The 21,812-nt window shown below is 41.5% G+C and overlaps 1 protein-coding gene across 7 annotated transcripts in view; it reads right to left on the bottom strand.

Annotated features, from left to right (window-relative positions):
* LOC131540893 (mediator of RNA polymerase II transcription subunit 13-like) overlaps window positions 1-21,812 on the bottom strand; it is a 59,875-nt gene that overhangs the window by 8,267 nt on the left and 29,796 nt on the right. For 3 of the 7 annotated variants that reach the window (XM_058776245.1, XM_058776251.1, XM_058776250.1), the window contains 16 exons: window positions 21,432-21,621; window positions 20,570-20,630; window positions 20,367-20,488; window positions 18,324-18,423; window positions 18,060-18,247; window positions 16,900-17,069; window positions 15,541-16,355; window positions 13,366-13,545; window positions 12,507-12,730; window positions 11,303-11,489; window positions 9,378-9,579; window positions 3,845-4,076; window positions 3,582-3,770; window positions 1,426-1,649; window positions 1,206-1,348; window positions 262-420 (listed from right to left, as the gene is read on the bottom strand). In XM_058776245.1, the coding sequence (XP_058632228.1) occupies window positions 262-420; window positions 1,206-1,348; window positions 1,426-1,649; window positions 3,582-3,770; window positions 3,845-4,076; window positions 9,378-9,579; window positions 11,303-11,489; window positions 12,507-12,730; window positions 13,366-13,545; window positions 15,541-16,355; window positions 16,900-17,069; window positions 18,060-18,247; window positions 18,324-18,423; window positions 20,367-20,488; window positions 20,570-20,630; window positions 21,432-21,621 (3,386 nt within the window). Of the gene's footprint in view, window positions 1-261; window positions 421-1,203; window positions 1,349-1,425; window positions 1,650-3,581; window positions 3,771-3,844; window positions 4,077-9,377; window positions 9,580-11,302; window positions 11,490-12,506; window positions 12,731-13,365; window positions 13,546-15,540; window positions 16,356-16,899; window positions 17,070-18,059; window positions 18,248-18,323; window positions 18,424-20,366; window positions 20,489-20,569; window positions 20,631-21,431; window positions 21,622-21,812 lie in introns of all 7 variants that reach the window. The other 4 variants (XM_058776246.1, XM_058776248.1, XM_058776247.1 and 1 more) reach the window with 4 other exon arrangements.

The raw sequence follows: 21,812 nt of genomic DNA, 5'->3' as shown, positions 1-21,812 counted from the left end.
ATAAAATTTCCATCACTAAGAAACATACAACTGCGGATCAGACGCTTCAGCCCCGCTGCTCATCATCACTGATTGGCTCATTTAAAGAGCTCTGATTGGTCACTGCATTCATGTGCTCACAGGCCTGTCTGTGATTGGCTACACTGCTCACTGCTGCAAAAACACAGCAGTAGAAACATTTAAAAGTACATGCTGCACTTTCTGACACTTCTAACCCCAGAACAGCAGCAGCAGCAGCTCACACAGAAGAGCAGGCTTCACCTGGCATCACCACAAAAGATCCCTGCGGCTCCACAGAAACCAGGCAGGCGCTGAGAACAGACGGCGAATCAGCAGCGGACAGACCACACACAAGACACGCCTCCCGCAGCTGGCGGCCAATCGAATGCAGAGAATGCTCGCCCAGCAGCACACTCCAGTCTGAAAGAGAGCGAGAGAGTATTACAGCTGCTTGCACACATTTTCAAAACTTTGCATCTTTTTTTCAAAACTTTACACACAAGTCCAAGAATTGCACACAAAATGCAAAATGCCTCACATCTCTTGCAAAAAGAAGCACTGCATTCAAAATATTACAAACACATCTCAAAAGCAAACATTTGCAAACTCCTTTGCAATAATATTAGCTTTTTTTTCAGCTGCTTACACACAGAATCTTTGCTTGTCACACAGTTTCTGAAAGCTGTCACTCAAACAGCAGAAACACACACCAGATCTGCAAAACAGACACTGATTCTCTGCCTTTGACTCGGTTTTCAATTTCAGAAAACACTTTTTGCAAAACACAACACACAGTTCTCTCTGTAACACACACAAATCTAACAGGAATTAATATTATGGCAAAGGTGTTTGCAAATGTTTGCTGTTGAGATGTGTTTGTGATATTTTGAATGAAGTGCTTCTTTTTGCAAGAGATGCGAGGCATTTTGCATTTTGTGTGCAATTCTTGGACTTGTGTGTAAAGTTTGGAAAAAAAAGAGGCAATGTTTTGAAAATGTGTGCAAGCAGCTGAAAAAAAAAAAAAATTCCTGATAGATTTGTGTGTGTTACATAGAGAATTGTGTGTTGTGTTTTAATTAAAAACCGAGTCAAAGGCTGAGAATCAGTCTGTTTTTGCAGATCTGGTGTGTCAGCTTTCAGAAACTGTGTGACAAGGAAAGATTTAGTGTGTAAGCAGTTGAAAAAAAAACTGTAAACACTCACACCTTTCAGTTCCCCGTGGCCCAGTCTTCCCAAACGACCAATCACGATCCTCCACGACAGTGATGTCATCTGCATAACGCCCACGCACCATTCCCATAACTTCTGGAGGCCAGTTTTCCGAGGAGAGACCTTGGGCCGCCGGGCTCTGCGAGTAAAGAGAGAAGAGGCTGTGTTTGTTTAGACGGAACAGAAGGCAGGTGAGCTGGAGTGAACAGGCCTCACCTGTTGGGCAGGTGGATGTTGATGACGCAGGTCTCCAGCAGCTCGCCCTGCTGATCCGTGCAGGAGCCCAGGATCCAGCGCTGGTCGTGAGACAGACAGTATCCCACGAACAGAACGTTACAGCGCGAGGGAGCGTCCCAAGACACGTCGCCCGCCTCGGCCGGTTTGCTGCGCCACGGAGCCAGGATAAAGGCAGGACAGTACAGACGCGTCACACTGGGGCTCTGTAACACACACACCAAACATCACTCACTATGAGAAAACACTAAGTATACAAATGACATGAACCTACATAACATATACAGTCGAACCAAAATGTATTCAGACACCTTCAACATTTCTCACATTATCACAGTTTATTTGCTATAGCTTAGAAAATGGTAATAAAATATGACGAGAACTCAAGAGTTAAACTGTGTCAAATTTAAGAACACAATTAGATAATACCTATTTAGCTCAACCAATTACCAAGCAATGCTTCATTTTGTTCAGTCTTGGTGTAAAAAGCTCGCATTAGCAATTAAAGAAAAACACTTAAACAAAACGTGCTCAGGTCAAAGTGCTTGAATAATTTTTGGTCCCAAATTTTTTGCAATTTTACTGGTGTTATGAATTTTTGCGTATGTCACCGTTTACTTTATTTTGCTATCCTCACTTACATTTATGAACTATAGTGTCCTGCACCCACTAATAAAAAAATCAAAAGTTATATCTTGTGTCTGAATACTTTTTGGTTTGATTGTAAATACACTAGATTTTATGTCTCTTCTGCTCACCAAGGCTGCATTTATTTGATCAAATATACAATAAAAAGAGTAAAAATGTGAAATATTATTACAATTTAAAATATGAAATTGTAATGTTTTCTATGTGAATATCTGTTAAACTGTAATTTATTTCTGTGATGCGCAGCTGTATTTTCAGCATCATTACTCCAGTCTTCAGTGTCACATGATCTTCAGAAATTATTCTAATATGCTGATTTGCTGCTTAAGAAACATTCCTGGTTATTATTAATGTTGAAAACAGTTGCGCTGCACAATATTTTTGTGGAAACAGTGATACATTTTATTTCTCAGGATTCACAGATGAATAGAAAGTTCAAAAGAACAGCATTTATTTGAAATAGAAATATTTCGGAACATTATAAATGTCTTTACATGACTTTTTATCTGTTTAATGTGTACTTGATAAATAAAAGTTTTTATTAATCAAAAGATACTTTTTCAAATGTAACAGAAAAGTTGTTTAATTATAAAGTATTTATTATCATTGTACAACGATACTAATTAAAAGAACTAAATGTGTTTGTTTGTTTTTGCAACATAACAGCAGTCAAATCACACAAGAACCATCATTTGTGCAATCCATCTACAAATCCACATTCAGCTTTCCAGCACAAGATCGCTTGTGTCCTGTAATGTGTTACTGTAGCAGTGTAAACAAACAATTTTGTAACATGAAAATATGCACTAGATAAACATTTCTTATCTGTTCCGCTTGAAAATGTTCGTTGTCGAGGTCTCCAGGAAAACACTGTACTAGACCGACATGTTTGATGTGTCTTTTGCAATGTCTCACTTTAGTTTAGTTTGTTTTGTGATTTTGTGGATAAAGGCATCAGCTAAATGAATAAACATCAATATAAAGTACATATAGAAAAGGGTCTCCCTCAAATAAAGCCATGTCATAGCATGCGTTTACACACACACACAGCGAGCACATGCAGTCTAGACACTTTTGTTTATTACGAGAGTGATTTAATGTTTTTCCATCACAACACGTCACTCACACTGCAAACAAAAGGCTTATCCTAGTATTTTTGTCTTGTTTGTAGAAGATGCAATCAAGATGCATTTACTAGATGAGCAAAAAGACGCAAGATATTTAGTCTCATTTCCTGGGGAAAAAAAACCTTTTCATTTATATGCGGTTAGAGTTGATGATCGCATTATTTTGCATATGCATATGCTCACATATGAGATCTTCCTGGCCTGCGTCGGCACTTTCTAGACTCATTCAGGAGATGTGTGATAGCGCCCCCTACCGTATAACATTTTAGATATTTTGACTAGAAACAAGACAAAAATACTAAGTACAATGAGCCTTTTTTTGCAGTGCACATCCAGAGCAGACCCAGTATAATCAAGCGTGACCTCGGGGCTCCTGAGCGCTGCCTGTGCGGTGGACGCGGGGCCGAATCCAGTGAGGGACCTGATGCTCGTCTGTCTGGGAAACATGCGGCGGCTCTGTGAGTATGTGGAGAAGGCCAGCGATCGCAGGAGCTGCAGGAACTCAGGACTCTCTCCGCCGGCCGGCTGCAACAGATGCTGACACGGCAACACCTGCAAACCAGAATTAACTGCTGACGCACCACTAATGATTCGTGAAACGCTCGTTAGGATGGACCTGTCCTGACCTGCAGCACCAGCGCAGACTGAATGCTCTCGGGAAGCGCGCTCAGCATCTCTGTGTAGCAGCGCAGCAGCGCTAGAAGCCACACGCTCTTCTCCCCGCCCTCTTCGGCTCCTGGCCCCGCCCCCGGACACAGGAAGGGATCCACCACATAAAGCACGATGGCTGGTAGGTGGGCGTGGCTATCCGCTGACTCCGCCCCTGTCGGAATGCCAATCCGGTCCCTCTCTGCCGAGCTACAATAACAATGACATTAATCTCCAACTGCAATCATTAGTAACTAACAATAACAATGAATAAGGATGACTGGATGATAATCATATTCATAAGTTGAGTGATTATATACATAATTGTAAATTGTACGTCACACTTTATTCTCTGTTCACTTGAAAAGGATTCTGATGAACATTTTGAAAAATGTACAAGATACAACTTTGGGTTTTTCATCGGTCGATTCTTAAACGATTAGCCCCAATATAGATATGCAGTTACAGCCCTGAGAAAATTGTTAATTATCACAACTGACCTTAAAGGGGTCATGAACTCAGAAACAAAAATTCCCTTGATATTTTGACATAACATTTGTCATTGTACTATAAAAAAACATCCTGTAAGTTTCGGAACTCAATACTTTCTTATTAGTTTAAAAACAGCTTATGAAGGCAGTCTGTCAAAACGACAGCTTGTGGAATGTTCTACTCTATGATGTAATAGTGTGGATAAACCCCGCCTCCTCAGAAGAAGATCAACGCCTGCTTCTACATCAGTCTGTTTAGCCCCACCCACAAATACTACATCACTGCCTATTTAGCCCTGCCCACCGAATCAACGTCGCTTCCTGTTTAGCACCGCCCACCGATTATACAGCACTGGCTGTTTAGCCCCACCCACAAATTCGTACATGTATTGTTACGATAGAGGCAAACGCAGGTCTACTCAGAAACCAAACAATAAAAATGCTCTGAAGACAAGACGCTGTGCAGTGCCAAGAGAGTGGATGAACTTTATTATTAATAAAGATCCAGACCGCATCAGTAAGAACTCTGTCTTTTGTTCACTTAATTTTACCGCAGATTCGTTTACAAACAAGGCATAATTCGACGTGGGATTTTCAGAACGTTTGAAACTAAAAGACGATGCTGTGTGACTGTATTGGGTCCGAGAGTAATGTCGCAACACAAGTGTTTGTAACTGTTTTCATTATGTGAACACTAATGCTTTATCTCTTCTTACAGATCGTTTGATATGTGCTGAGTATTTATGCGTTTTTGACCTAAATCACAGCAGCATGCATCTGTGAAGGCTCAAACATACACAACTAATAGCCAATCATAGGCATTTACTTCCAAGTCTACAGTCCTCCACGTCTATTCATACAGAGCGTTCTGATGAGGGGGGTTAAAAACAGGACAGAAAATAAGTTATTACTTCTGAATTATGGTGTTTTTTTATGTAAAAATCTTGATAACATTATAAGTGGGCCTCAGAGAACAGTACAAAATTATAAAAAAAAGGCAGTTCGTGACTTCTTTAAAGCAATGCATTACTCCAAGGCTGGCACAATACCTCTAATTTAAACATAACTGAGATAATTGAGTAACACTACTGTGAGTTACTGAGGACTCCAACTCCAACAGGAAAGATGGCGCCAGTGTGGAGTTTGGCAAGCCGTCGCCTGGTGTCTGTGTTATCTCTATTGAGTATTTTTGTCTTGTTTGTCTGCACGTCTGCTCAAAAAGTTACTACAGTGCTTGCCTATGATCGCTCGTTTCTTCTTAATCTACGATGGACCGTAGAAACTGTTTCTGATTCAAACCACGGAGGGTACAAGATTCCTGATCCCCCGTTCCTATCTATGTTGCCATCTGAATTACGTCGCTTACCGGACTGTGAATATCATCAGAGGAAGAAACGCTATAGAAGACGGGGAACACGCGGTGGTGTGTTGGTTCGCGTGAGGAGGTACCTCCGCGCGTCGTCGCTTGGAGGCCTGAGTCATACGGACTCTTGGAGTCTGGTTTCTAGCTGTGACCATGGCCGGATCTCGTATTCGTCGTCCCTCAAGCGCGGTGCCGTGTCTGTTTATCTGGAGCAACTAGGATCGGTGCTCTCGTCAAGGAGTACTTCTCCAAGACTACGGGTCTGTAGACGAGGAGTAAATCCCCGCAACCTTCGTTCATTGGATTATCAATCCACTCATCAGGAAATGGACTCCACTGAAGTGAGGATGGCGCTGCTAAACGTAAGATCGATTTCAAACAAGACATTTGCAATTAATGAACAAATTGTATCTAATGAGTTGGACTTCCTGTTTATGACTGAGACGTGGCTAAAGGCTGGTGAACTTGGTCCACTCTCTGAAGTTTGTCCCAAAGATTATAACTTTTTTAACACGATAAGGTCAGTCGCTCGTGGTGGGGGCTTAGCTACTATCTTTAGAAATAATTTAAAATGCCGTCTACTCCCCTCAGAATCGTTTTCTAGCTTTGAAGTTCAGTTATTTAAGATGGATGGCTGTAATCCACTATTATGTATACTTGTTTATAGACCCCCCAAGTACAATAAGGATTTTATAAGTGAGTTCTCAGATTTCTTATCCTCTGTGGTGCCCAATGCAGATAGGCTCTTGGTATTGGGCGATTTTAACATACATGTTTGCTGTCCCTCGAAGCCTATGGTTAAAGAGTTTCTACAAATTATTGACACCTTCAATCTCATACAATCTGTTGTTGGTCCTACTCATAACCAAGGGCACACACTTGATTTAATTTTATCTTATGGCCTTTTAGTTAGTGATGTAGGTATTGAGGAATCCTTTTTGTCTGATCATAAGTCTATTACTTTTAACACAGCTGTCCCTAGTCCTGTACTATACCGTGCCTCGGCATACCGGTGTACTCGCTTTTTTAACTCATCCACATCTAAACAATTTTCTGATGCTTATATTACTTCCCCTATATTTTACGAATTAGAGTCTAACTGTCTTGGAGGTAATCCTGACGAGCTGGTTTATAAGTTTAATGGACTATGTTCAAATATACTTGATGTTGTTGCCCCTTTTAAATTGAAAAAAACTAAAAGTCGTGTTCATCCCTGGTTTAATGATGAAACTAGGGCGATTAGACAGAAATGGAGAAAAGCGGAAAGGAAGTGGAAGAGGGATAAATTACAAATATCATATGATTGCGTCAAAGAGTGTATGATTCACTATCAAAAAACTGTTAAGATTGCAAAGGCAAATAATTTTTCTGATCTCATTGCTAAAAATGCTCATAGTCCAAAAATATTATTTAATACCATTAATAGTGTGTTAAATCCGATGTCTAATTTATATCCAGATCCGTCTCCTATGGCCTGTGAAAACTTTAAGTTTTTTACTGAAAAGATCGATGATATAAGATCATGTATTGTTCCCTCCTCTCTTGACCTTCCTCAGTCCACATCAATTTCTACATATTTATCTGAATTTACTCCAGTGTCTCATAGTTACTTGGTGCAAATTATTCATAAAATGAAGCCCACCTTTTGTTCCTTGGATGTTGTCCCCCCTTGTCTCTTATTAGAGACACTTGACGCTATTACTCCTAGTTTACTGTCAATAATTAATAACAGTTTAATCAGTGGAAAAGTCCCATCTTATTTTAAGCATGCCATTGTGCAGCCGCTACTCAAAAAAACAAATCTTGATCCAACAGTTTTTAAGAATTACCGTCCCATCTCTAAATTGCCGTTTCTATCAAAAGTTTTGGAGAAGGTTGTTTTTAATCAACTTTCCTCTTTCCTACAGGAAAATGGTAATTTTGATAAATATCAGTCTGGTTTTAGACCTCAACACAGTACAGAATCTGCATTGCTAAAAGTTTTAAATGACTTGTTGTTGATCGTCGATTCTGGCAATTGTGCGGTTTTAATTTTGCTGGATCTTAGCGGCATTCGACACTCTCGATCATGGCATTCTTTTAAATCGCTTACAGCAAATCGGGATCCAAGGTTGTGTTTTAAGTTGGTTTGTATCCTATTTAAAGGATTGAACCTTCTCGGTAGAGACTGGCAGATATTCTTCATCTTGTGCACCGGTTTGTATGGGGTTCCACAGGGCTCAATTTTGGGTCCTGTTCTATTTTCTCTGTACATGCTCCCTCTGTATGCTATATTTAGGAAGCACAATGTCTCATACCATTGTTACGCAGATGATACTCAGTGTTATGTTCCCTTGCACCCAAAGGATGTCTCCAGTCTACAGTGTTTATTTGATTGTCTGAGAGATGTTAAACAGTGGATGTCTGCCAACTTCCTCCAGTTAAATGAGTCTAAGACTGAGGTCCTACTCTTTGGCTCCCCTGCTTCTACAGAGGTTGTGGCCAGTATAATGGGGCCTCTATCTGGTAATCTTCATTCACATGTCAGAAACTTAGGCGTTACTTTTGACTCTGCTTTGACTTTTACATTTACATTTACATTTACATTTACATTTAGTCATTTTGCAGACGCTTTTATCCAAAGCGACTTACAATTTGGGGAACACATGAAGCGATTCATCTTGAAGAGGCAATTCGACAAAGGAAGTGCTTGTAACACCAAGTCTCAGGCATTGTTTAAATAAGTACAAGCTAGCAAGGGAAGGAATAAGTAAGGAGAAAGATTTTTTTTTTTTTTTATGTGTAGGACTTTTGATAAACAGATCAATGCTGTGGTTAGAAGTTGTTTTTATCAGCTAAAGAATATTGCAAAGATGAAGTCATTCTTAACATTAAGAGACATGGAGTCTGTAATACATGCTTTTATCTCATCCAGATTAGACTATTGTAATGGATTGTACTCGGGTATTTCACAGTCCCTACTTTCACGTCTTCAACTTGTTCAAAATGCTGCTGCTAGATTGTTAACTGGAACAAGAAAGAGGGAACATATTTCGCCAGTGCTGATCTCTCTTCACTGGCTCCCAGTTAAATATCGTATCCATTTTAAAACATTGCTGTTTGTATACAAAGGTTTGCATGGACTGGCTCCGTCATATATCTCCTGTTTTACTGTAGTGCTTCTAGGGAACTTCGATCAACCAGTAGTCTTCAGTTGACTGTTCCAAGGACACGCCTGAAATTGAAAGGTGACCGTGCCTTTTCAGTGGCTGCCCCACAGCTTTGGAACAATTTGCCATTTTATATAAGATCTGCTCCAACATACACTGATTTTAAGTCTCTTCTTAAAACGTACTTATTTACTGTTGCACATGGTCTCAAGTGAGCACAGTGGCATAACTGTAGTGTACTATCTGTTGCTGTGTTTTGTTTATTCTTGTATTTTGGTATATGTTTTAATTTTGTACAGCACTTTGGCCAACAGCTGTTGTTTTTAAATGTGCTTTATAAATAAATATGACTGACTGACTGACTACTGTAAATATCACACCACATTGGGGTCAGGAGGATTTTTTTACATAACCCATGCGATATATTAGATCTATCAATCAGGGACACACATGAACAGAATGACATTCTTTACTGCAGTTTGAGACAGTCGTCAGCGCTCTGTCTCACCTCTCGGCATTCTCTGCTGATGGTGTGGTGTTTGAGTCTCCCGTAACCGCTTGTCCTGCGTCTGTGTTTCCTGAGGTGCCGTCTCCATCAGTGGACACCGGCTGTTGGATGGATGCTGGTGGGGTGAGAGGAACAGAAGCGGGTGGAGGCTTTGGAGGGAGGAGAAGGCTGCTGTCCAGCGTCAGGGCGGAGAGCTGCGGCCCTGAAAGACAGCAATGCCACTTTTTAACTACACTGTGTAGTTCAGTCCAGCTCCTGGAGGGTCGATGTCCAGCTCCAACCTGCCCCAAAACACTTGCCCGGAGGTTTCTAGTAATCCTGAAGGTGTTGACCAGCTGGCTCAGGTGTGTTTAGTTACAGTTAAAGCTGAACTCTTTGGGACAATGGCTCTCCAGGAGCAGGATTGTAGACAGATTTTGAAATTGCAGGTGAGCAAACAGCATCAGACCCTGGTAACATCACTGGGATCAGTGCTGGAATATGTCTGTGTGAACAAGAGTGTGTGACTGTGTGTGTGTGTGTGTGTGTATGTCATAGTGAGGACTTATCAATCGACTACTTGGTCAGGGGAGAAGGAAAAAGAATGCTGGTATACAAACAAAGACGCAAAAAAAGAGAACAATAATTGCTGTGAATGGGAGTAAAACTGTGCAGATGGCAAACTGAACGGTGAGTTAAAGGGTAGTTAATGACTGGGTGGACATAACACCGTGTCCTAACTGCATGCGCTGCGACACGCGATAAAACGTATCTTTTCCATGTTAATCAGAGGTTTTGTCGTAACCAGCTGCAACAGCGACAAGCGAAATTTCTTTTTTAGAAACGGTTTCTATTTCCGCGACGTGGCGCCTGGAACAACAGCATACGAACTATATGACAGTGATAATCTCAGGCACTGATTATGTGCTTTATTCAAAGTTAAACGTGTCTAATGTGAGTTTGAATATAATTTTGTGTGACCTTATAACCATACTGAAAGCAACAACAGATAATTTACCTCAGATCTTGAAAATAAATTAAAGCAAATATCCACGTTAAAACTGTGAACTCAATGCGAACAAACAAACAAACGTATTCCAGAACAAAGATGGTATCAGTCACTCAGTATATACATTTAATAGTGTTAAAAAAGTTTAATGTTTATGAATTAGATTATAAACTTATCCATTTCATTGCGAGTGCAGTGCGTTTCCAGAGAGGCTCCGCCCACATACGCTTCTGATTGGCTGTGATATTTGATTGCTTCTGTCGCGTCGTGTCTGGTGGGGACAGACAAATCGCTTGTCGCTGGAATCTTCTCGTGATGCGTGTAGTTAGGACACGGTGTAAAGGTCCACACGGAGTCCGAAATTTTCGTATGAGTTTTTAATTTTTTTCGTATTAGTCATCCTTTCTATCAAAATGCTTGCTACAGATGCAAAAACGCTTTTTGTATGACGGACGAGAGTTTTGGAGGCAGTGTGTAAACGTGATTGACACAATGTGAGGTCGTATTTATTTCTTAACGTGCGAAAATTTCGGACTCAGTGTGCAAAGACCATAAGAGTTAGGTTTGTCATCTTTATTTATACAGCGCTTTTAACAATACAGATTGTGTCAAAGCACTTAACAGTATCAAATTAGAGGATAGAGTGTCAGTAATGTATAATGATAAGATTAAACACTCAATTTTCAGTTAAAGGCATTTCATTATTGAATTCAGAGATGTCATTGTCTAGCTCAGTTTAGTTTAAATAGTATCTGTGCAATCAAATCGACAATAATCGCTAGAAATTAAGTTTTGTCTGAGAAGAATGTTGCTCCAGGACTAACAAAAGAAGTTGATCCAGGAACACATCCTACTTGGCTAAATCACGGTCACCTTTATGGCAAGGAGCATCGGCAGAATGATTGGTGACTGACTCCAGAGGAGCGGAGGTTCCTACCAAGTGTGTGTCTGCAGGTGTGCTGGTAGAGTTTGAGCTTGTTGAGGTTTTCCTCCTGATGTTGTCCAGTCCAGAGCCCAGAGGACCACTGATCACCGGACTCCTCCTCACACTGCACTGATCCCACCGGGACAATCCCGTCTCTGGACACCCGCACCAGCGGCCGGTGCTTCCCCAGCCGACACGTCTGTGTGAAAGAGGAGTGCTGTCTCCGCAACTCTTAAACTCAGGACAAATCTAAAGTACTCTGCACCTGCTTCATGTGATGACTGCATAATTTAACACAGATTAGGAATCATTACAGGTTTTTTTCGATTGCTAACACACTGTAACTGATTCATTTAGCCCAATTTTCCAAACCATTCATACAGTTCTCAAAACAAAGACCTGTTTCTCAAAACCTTTAACACATTTCACCTGCTTTCACACATGCTCCTATTTGTTCTGTGTTTTCTGCAAAACTCTACACATGTTCTCATTTAGAAAACACAAGTACACGATATAATTAACTCAATCATCACAAAATAAACTTTTCTCTTCTAGTGCTTGTCATCTATTGTAAGATCACTTTACAGTAGTGCAATGAAAGTAAAGTTTATTGCTGAATTTTACTGTATCTGCAGCGCTCTATTTATGCTGCAGACTGTAACAGACATCGATGAGCAGAATGTTTCCTGTTTCCCAAAAGGAGGTTTTTGTAACAGTGTTTTGAACTGATCTCACTAGTGTTCTCTAGACAGTGAAGTATTCTGTGTATTTGACAGGTTTGTGTGTGTCGTCTGAGGCCAAAGCTTGAGTCTGACAAAAGAGAATATGTTTTTGAATAAAATGTTTGACTTTGACCTGGAAGTTTGCTCAAATTGGTGTGTAGTTTTGAGATTGTGTTTATAGTTGTGAGAAAATGGTGAATTGTTTCACAAATTGTGTGTTAGCAATCGAGGAAAACTGTAATCCTGCTCCTGGAGGGCCAGTGTCGAGCTCCAACCCTAATTAAACACACTGAACCAGCTAATCAAGGTCTTGGGGATTATAAGAAACATCCAGGCAGGTAAACTGGAGCTAATCTCTGCAGGACACTGGCCCTCCAGGAGCAGGATTGGACACCCCTGACATGGATGAAACAAAAAGTCTCTCTAATTGAAGAATCGCTCATTTACATAAGGGCAATGCATGTCTAGCAGGTCAGAATGTGATGAGGATTTACCTCATAGACGGCACTGAGCTCCTGGAAGAAGGTTCTGGCACTGCTGAGCAGGGCGTTATGATTGGGACACAGCACCAGGAAGGCCACGTCTCTCTGACCTCCGTATGGTTCCAGCAAAAACTTCTCCCAGAAGGGAAGAGCAAACGGAGACAGAGCCAGAAATTCCTGATCGTATCCCAGCAGCACGCTGGGGATCGGCAGCGGCTCTGGGGATTCCTCAGAACCTGACCGTCGGAAGCAGATGTTTAGTCGCAACAAGATCTGAGTGAAGTGAATATTTTTTATAAATGTGACCCTGCAGCACAAAAGCAGTCATAAGCAGCTCAGGTATATTTGTAGCAATAGCCAACAATACATTGTATGGGTCAAAATTATACATTTCTCTTTAATGCCAAAAATCATTAGGATATTAAGTAAAGATCATGTTCCATGGAGATATTTTGTAAATTTCCTACCGTAAATATATCAAAACTTCATTATTGATTAGTAATATGCATTGCTAAGAACTTCATTTGGACAACTTTAAAGGTGATTTTCTCAATATTTAGATTTTTTTTTTTTTGCACCCTCAGATTCCAGATTTTCAAATAGTTGCATCTCAGCCAAATATTGTCCTAACAAACCATACATCAATGGAAAGCTTATTTATTCAGCTTTCAAGTGATGTTTAAATCATAAATTTAAATTCCCCAACATAAATTCCCCAATTGTAAGTCGCTTTGGATAAAAGCGTCTGCTAAATGACTAAATGTAAATGTAAATGTAAATTCGAAAAAAAATACCCTTATGACTGGTTTTGTGGTCCAGGGTCACATATATGGAGAGTACTTGTGCCATGTTGTGATGAGTACAGTCTCACCATAAGAACCTCGTCCAGCCATCTTGTGGAACTGCTGCCATGTGAGAGGACCCTGAACATGTTGGATGTTCTCCCAGCTCCTGCCCGTCCTCTTCTTCTGGATCGCGTCCTGCAGGAACGGCTGGAGGGACAGCAGCATCCGCACCACGTCTTGAGAGGACAGCTTGCTGATGTCCAGCACTGAAGACATGCAAGCAGAACAGCTGTGTCAATAAGAACACTCTGTGCTGGGCTGTTCAGAGGGGCTGCCAAGTCATGGATGGGCGATTCCAGTCCTGGAAGGCAACTGTCTTGCAGACTTCAGCTCCAATCCTATACAAACACACATCTGCTTATGATGTTCAAGCAATCCTGAAGACTTTGGTTGCATTTCTCAGGTGTGTTTAGGTGTGTTCAGGTGGAGTTGCAATCCAGGGCTGGAGTTGCTCATCCCGGTGTTTGCCAGAGCATTGATATGAGGGTAATAAAGTCTTTTAACACGTAAGGGTGATTGCTGTTGTTATGTAGTTCCTGTGGGTGGATGCTAAGTGGCTGCAAGAGTATTCTGGGTAGCTGTTATGTGGTTGCAATGGCTGTTTTTTTGATGCACTGCTATGCAACTGATTCGGCTTTCCAAGGTCTTCTCAAGCGAGGGTTATCAGTCTTGCATGATATTCTGGGTGTCTGCATATCAGTGTTAATTTTGACAACAAATTTCGATTTAGTGTCAGTCAGTCTTTGGACTAAAATACCATTTAGTTTTAGTCATATTTTAGTCATCTGAATTGTTTTAGATTTAGTCTAGTTTCAGTCAACTAAATGTCAGAAGGATTTAGTCGATTAAATCTGACTAAAATCTAACGGGTTTTGTTACAGTGTAATGCGTTTATGAAGCATTTCTCTAAAATTTCCAAACTCATATGTTCCCGGAGAAAACATCTATTAACCTAGTAATATGAATGATGCACTCCTATGTTATGTGTCACTCCTGTGACACATAACATGTCTTTATCTCAAAATGAAATAAAATCACTTCTCATAAAGGAACAAGAACACGGTCCTCTTTTCAATGAAATACCAGTGTTATAGGGCCTATAATGTGCATTCTTTATAAGAACTTGCATTCAACATCCGAAATTATTATATAAATTAAATTTAGATAAATCCTTATGGGGTTACTAAAGTGATTCAGGCAAGAGCAGTGAGTGATTTCCTCTCTTTTGTTTGTTGATTCATTAACAATAAGGACAGACAATAATAGCTAAATTAGTCTGCTGTCCCTTTAAAACTGACTGCACTGATTCAATATACTGGGGATATTCTCCGAAGAGTTTACATTCACTTTTTACTTGAATACTAACCCTAACCCTAATGGACAATTTGACAATTTTGTTTGTATTTTTTTTCCCTTTAAGACAGAGAACTGAATTCAGCAGTCATGCGCCGTTCCACTCCACTTTTAGACATGCACTCGAGAATTTCCCTAAGCCCCTCCCCCCAGGGGAATCTCCGCTGCCATTTTGAAGTGCATTCCACCTCATGAAGTGGACGAGGGATATTTTATATGGACAGACCCTCGACCCCTCGATTTTGACGAAGAGAGCGAGTCTGCTTCATATGCACAATTCAGGCCGCTCCATATACCACAATGCAACACGATTATGACGTCATCACAGATCGTGTTTAATTTATCCCCACCCCAAACAACTCTATAATATATTTTAAAAAATGTAAATTTATAACAGCCCAGGCATACTTATATACATACAGAATGCTGCACCAAACAAATTCGTAAGGGGAAAAAATGTAAACAATAAACCAACTCCATAGCGGATTCTAAGTGCTTAGATTCTAAGAATTCTAAGGGATTCTAAGGAATTATGGATTCTAATTAATCTAATGGATTCTAAGGGTTTAGGACATTCCAGGGTTCCGCCAGTAGTGGGCACTCATGCAACGTAATCAATGACATACATCCGAGTAAACAAGACGGAGAGAAGTTTGCGAGTGAAGGGCATTAAAAAACGGACTGGAACGCAGCCATTGTTTTTGTCATTCAAAAAGAGTTTTTATTTCGTTATCGTCTCATTTTCGTCTGTGAAAAAATATCGTTGACGGAAATTATGACGAATATTTTTCATCAACGAAATTAACACTGCTGGATATGGCTTGAGTCCTGCTTGTAGTGAGCCTTACCGCTGGTCTGTGGCCAGGCGTGCAGTGCGCTGCTCCTCACCGTAGCCTGTTCCACCTTCCCTCCAGCCGCATTGTCCACATACTGTAGTCCCTGCACCAGAGCGTTATAACACTCCACACACGCGTCGCTGCTGTCTGTCCACAGCCGCTCAACCGCCCAGCTCTGCAGCAGTGCCCCCTGGCGGCCACGGCAGGAACAGCCGGTCAGGGAGGTCAGGGACGAGATCGGCTGAGAGCACTGCTCCTGTAGCAGAGCGATCACTGAGGCAGGCGTCTGTGGCTCCTCAGGAGGGTCTCGTCTGCACAGCGCCAGCCTCCTCTCTGCCGCCTGACCCGCCTCAGAGCCACGGCCGAATATATCCAGCTCATCCTCCAGGAAGAGGCCCGCCCCATGCGCTAGCCTTCGGTTCATGATTGCGCTGAAGCCGCACATGCAGCGGTACTGGTCCTCACAGGTGGAGTCTGGGATATAGACACCAACGTCCGCCCCTTTAACATTCATGTTACAGGCACAGATGCAGCAGCTGTCAAAGTTGCGGTCCTTGAAAATATTGTGGACGGAATCGGACAGCAGCAGTGTAACGTAGAGACTGTGCGCCTCGGGCAGCGGCGGTCCCGATGCGGAGGGCTCGACCGAGCTGAGCGGTGCGCTGGTGGACGGGGTTGACGCTGGCGAGCTGGGTTCGGTGCTGTCCGGTCTGCCGCGGGGGGTGCGCGGGGTCGGCACAGAGAAGCGAGAGGCGCCTGGGGAGGGCAGGGTTCCGGCGGCGCTCGTGGTCATGGGAGCGTAGTCCTGCTCCAGAAGAGCACCACTGCTGGAGAACATTCACGTGAGAGACTTTCACTGTGCTGGTCAAAGTGAACATCAAATCAATTTTTCACTTTTTTTTTTCAACAAGAATCCTATTTCTTTATTGACAGCAGCTATTTGCACTAAGGCTGATGATACACGGGGCAACTTTTTGAGCAATGCTGCCGGACAACTTTGGTTAATGTCTCAGGTGAGACACAGGGCCCACGACCGATCTTAAGTATCCAGATTTGCTACCCATTCTCAGTGGGAAAGTGCCCAAGCAACACTGCTCAAAAAAAGTTCCCTGGCAAAATTGCTCAAAAAGTTGCCACGTGTATCATCAGCATTATTAACATCTACGCCACTGGACCTGTCATTAAACTATCGTCTCTATCGAGTTAATGTAAATAGCCTCTGCCAACAAAGCAAGCTATTTGCACTTAGTGTAAATAGACACTCAGTTTTTTATTTCATATTTCTAACATTTGATTGTGGGGTCAAATAGTATCAGACATTTCTTCATGCGATTCCCTCATCAATTTTTGAAACACTGGACATGGACTTACATGTATGCATCCCTGCTGAAGGGATTTTGAGCGTTCAGACAGTACTGCTCCATTTTGATCATATCGGTCCATGATGGTCTGTAGTAGCAGTGCTCAGGGATTTCAAGAGCAGGCAAACACTGGCTGGGTAAGGATCGCAGTGGAGCGTAAACGGAGCAACCAATCAGCGGCTGGACAGGAGACATACGGGACACAAATTAATAATCACAGACATGGAAACAAAATAAATAGGTAGAACTAGTCAAGCTGCCCTCTGTACTATACGTCTTTCTGTAAAACCTGCATTCCTTACAAACTTCAAGGCTTCAACATTTGAAACGCTCAGGCAAGGTTTTGTCAAGGCAACACTTAAGTTTGCTGTGATGATCTTTCTTATTCTCCTTTTTTAAATGTGTTTTCAACTGAATCATTAGCTATGTTTCCATCCAAAGATGCAAATTTAAATTATGCACAAAACTGGAATACCGCATAAAACACCGTTTCCATCCAACGCGTGAAAGAGAACAAAATCGTCACTTCCTCATAAACTGGCACTATAAATCACGAAGAAAAGTGGAAGAAGCTACTGAATATAATAAATTTTCATATATGATAAATTACTTGCGCCTCAGAGTGAGCAGATGTAACACAATAAATGCTGTCAGTGCTTTCGGAGGCAGATGCTGCTGTTTGGGAACGCAGTCGTTTAAGACAATTATACAGAAATACTTTGACGACAGATTTTGCTCAGGCATTTCAGAACGACCAAAACAACATATATGCTGTGAACGAGATCAGTCCGCTGGGTTAGTCAGGTTATCCCGTCACATGAGACATGAGATGTGACGTAAGTCACATGACTTTTTCGATGCGCATGGAGGAATGTATTTGCAAAATGTGTTTCCATTGTAGTTTATGCACATTTTTTCTTATCGGATAAAAAGTTTATCCTACTCAATTGTGCGCATTTTTTAAATTTATGCACATCTTGCCATCTCCATCCAGTGTTTTTTTGATGCGATATTCCAAAATGCAAAATAAAAATAGGTGGATGAAACATAGCTACTGTTGAAGTTCATCATTGCCAGTATTCAGGAGCACATCATGAGGCCCGGAGGAGTTTTTATTTTGATTATCTTATCACAATGAACTCATCTTGGCGCACATGGAGCAAAACGCACACGTACATCCTCGCACATGTCTTCCTCCAGGTCCGTCTTGAAGTTGGTGATCTGATCGCTGGGCTGATCGGGAGCCGCTGGGGGCCCGGCTGGCTCTTGACTGGGGGTGTAGGTCATGATGGGAGAGAAGGCGGCGTGCTGCTCGAGAGACGGAGGCGTGGGGAACATGCGCTGCAGCTCTGCTACTGCTGAGAACACACATCCACACACTGTTAGGGAGGATGCTTCTCCGGTCTCTGCTGATCTAAGTGCTGCTGGACTTACTGGAGGGATACGGCGCTGCAGATCTCCCCTCGAACCCTTGCGTCCGCTCCTCAGCTGCCACAGACCCAGTCTTAACTGACTGCTGGCTCGGAAATGTCCTCTGGTTTGGGTTACACAGAGAAATGTTCACGAGTCATGATGCCACATTTGAGACATTTTAGAGTACTGATAGCCAGGTCAACCAAAAGCATTGCAAGCCTAAATAGATCATACTGTAGCAAGTGTTAGTTTCTACATTGAGAAATGCAGCTCAGGGTGATAAATCATCTGACATTGTCTGGATTGCAAAAGTTCTAAACTAGGAGCAGGAGGCATATTAGCAGCCATATTAGTATTCCCAACCACCAGAGGACAGCAAACTCTGACAGCTGTATTTATATTTCGTGGTTAAAGGGGTAATATGATGTTGCTAAAAAGAACATTATTTTGTGTATTTGGTGTAATTAAATGAGTTTATGTGGTTTAAGGTTAAAAAAACATTATTTTCCACATACTGTACATTATTGTTGCTCCTCTATGCGCCGCCTTTCCGAAAAGCTCATCGTTCTGGGAAGCGAGGTGTGCTCTGATTGGCCAGCTATCCAGTGCATTGTGATTGGCCGAATACATCAAGCGTGAGACGGAAATGTTACGCCCCTTACTGTTTTGTGATGCCGTGTCCCGGCGCGACAACACAAAAACAATAAAACCCATTATAAACGAGGCATTTGTTGCATCCAGTTTGTTGCATCCATTACCATGTCTGCATTTGTGATCGGAGAAACGACAAACAAGCAGCACTGCTCTACACAGCTCAAAATTCGCGTTTGAATAGTCAGTGGCAAATTCTTTAAATAAGAAAACATACTTACAGGCTGCAGAAGCGCCAGACTGTCCTTGCAAAGTTGGAATTGCCCCACTTTATAGAAACAGTCTTTGCGCACATCTGACAGCTACTCCCAGCTTCAGGAAATAGTCCTCCGTAAATTGCGCCGCACACACTCTAATACTTGGGTTGAACTGTTCTGGAACAGTGTTGTAAACACAACTTAACCACTGATTTCTAGTTCTGTCCTCTTTGGAAGCCCAAACAAAGTAGTTTCTCTTTCACAACGAAACACAGCGTCTCCGGGACATGGCGCCAGCGGCAGCAACAATACTACAGCGAGAATAAATGCCCTCTTTCTTTGCGTAAACATTTGGGCGGTGTTATGCAAATCTTCCCACACAGTGACATAGACATGTGGGGCGTGTTTAAATGAGCCATTTTAGGAGGCCATGAATGAGTCTTAACTTTTATAAAGAATATCTCTTTGGGTTTGAGACTTCAGTCTTTTACAGATCTTATCTATGCATGAACAGCTTGTAACACTCCACAGAGAAACGAAAACTTGAAATCGCATCATATGACCCCTTTAAATTAACCTCATATCACTAAACCTCTACTCTTAGAGTATAATATACAGGGAGACTTCAGATATAAAAATGCTGAATGGTTAAATATCATTTACTCAGATGATTTCCTATAAAGACAGCAGAATGTGTGGGAATCCTAATATGACCAGTGTTGGGGAAAGTTACTAACGCATTACAATATTGTGTTACTCCGTGAAAAAGTAACTAATTGCATTACTTAGTTACTTTTTGTGGGAAGTGATGCATTACATTACTTTTGTCACCTGGGCTGGGCTTGCTTATTTGTTTTTTAATAAGAAAAAACCCAAAAGCTATAGGTTTCACACAAAAGTGAAATTAATAAGCCTCAGGCTGAAGGAACACGGGGACAGGAGAGCTGACAGTGAATACATGGGAAAACAAAGTAACTAGCATTACTTATTTGAAAAAGTAAAAGTAAAGATATTTCGTTGTAAATATAAAAGCAATGCATTATTTTACTAAATACTTGAAAAAAGTAATCTGATTGCTTGTAATGCCTTACTCCCAACATTAGTTGTGACGTCACAAACAATCTGGTTGTTTATATATTGTTTATCAGGTTTGTCTATTCCATGTGCATGTGTTAAAGCGCATACAGTGCATACTTTCAACAGCTTAATTTCTCACCGCAAGTTCATCTTCCTCCTCCCCAAAGATGTTCTCCAGGTCAGAGATGAGCACGATGAGATCCTTCTCTCTGGTCAAGGGAGGCTTTCCTTTGGCATCCGATTCATCTGGATTTGACTCTTCTGAACAGGACAGACGATGGGAGGGACATCAGAATTTGTCAGTTATGTGCCGTATGTCTCAGTGTCTGAGCATGAACTGACCTGACTTTGGGGCTGAACTAAAGATGGACATGGCATCTTTCCCCTCAGGAACCTCCTCAGCCTGCACCACAGCACACAACATTACAGAGATGGAATTCACTGGATATGGCCTCTCAGAACAGTCTCTCATAATGTCATGAAGTCTCGTTATGCATCAATGATATTTTTAATTCATTTTAAATGAAAGAACGATAGAGATTAAAGTGAAGCTGTGATAGAAATGGCATACAAACAGTATCTTTCCGGAGCCAAAAAAGGAAGGTATGTTCTGACTGCTATACATAACATTTAGTATTAGTAGCCTACTTGTTTTAATGAATGCATTGATGCCCATTATCACAAACAAACTCGTGCCACATCTGTGGGAAAACTGCACCACGTTCAGCACGCCCCTCTTTCCAAATTCAGATTTAACCCACCATCCAGTGTCTAATGCAATACATTTTTGTGATCATCAAACAGACCTCAAACACAAGCAGAACATCCTGCATTTCTACTCATTTATGCATATTTGTACATATTAGTTTATTTATTTTTTATTTTTATTTAGTTTTTAATATAATTCCTTTATATTTTAAAATAAGCGCAAGTTTTCCAAAATCCACCTGCTTCAATATGATGGCTGACTTCACATGCTTTCAGTGAGTAACAGGCACAGGTTCATCTCAGTGTTTACAAGTTCAAAACCACCACTTTGTCTCACATTATTCCGTGATCATTTTCAGATTTATCCACTTTTAATGGCTACAAAAAACAGTAAACTGTCTCTTCCTGTCTAAGCGGTTGAGAATAAACTGCAATGTCTGGATATCATACACTCTTAACAAGGAAATAAACTGCAGTGAAAGAGCCACAAACCAACCTTAGATTTGCGGCTGGGGTCTCGGCTCGCTCCCTTCAGCTTTTTTGTGGCGGGGAAGCTGTACTCAATGTCTCCCTCCTTGAAGTCGTACGGATCATCGGCGGGATCGTCCGCTCCGGCCTGCGGCGGGATGTCTTTCCTCACATGCTCCTCTGAGATCTTCAACCTCTTCTGCATCTGCGTGAACAGTCTGAGAGCAAGTGCACAGGAGTGTGTTGATTTTGTGTGTGTGTGTGTGTGTGTGTGTGCGTCTGAGAATCTGACCAGAAACTTACCACTTCATAAATACAGCAACAACAATAATGTGAACACCTATTATAATAGGGTTAATATAATTTGTGTAGCTTACAGAATTGTGATTATCTCCTTTTTTTTCCATTT

The sequence above is a fragment of the Onychostoma macrolepis genome, chromosome 05, assembly GCF_012432095.1.
Source record: "Onychostoma macrolepis isolate SWU-2019 chromosome 05, ASM1243209v1, whole genome shotgun sequence".
NCBI classification, from domain to species: domain Eukaryota; kingdom Metazoa; phylum Chordata; class Actinopteri; order Cypriniformes; family Cyprinidae; genus Onychostoma; species Onychostoma macrolepis.
Note: the sequence above shows the minus strand (reverse complement) of the source record. Positions and strands in the feature narration are given on the sequence as shown.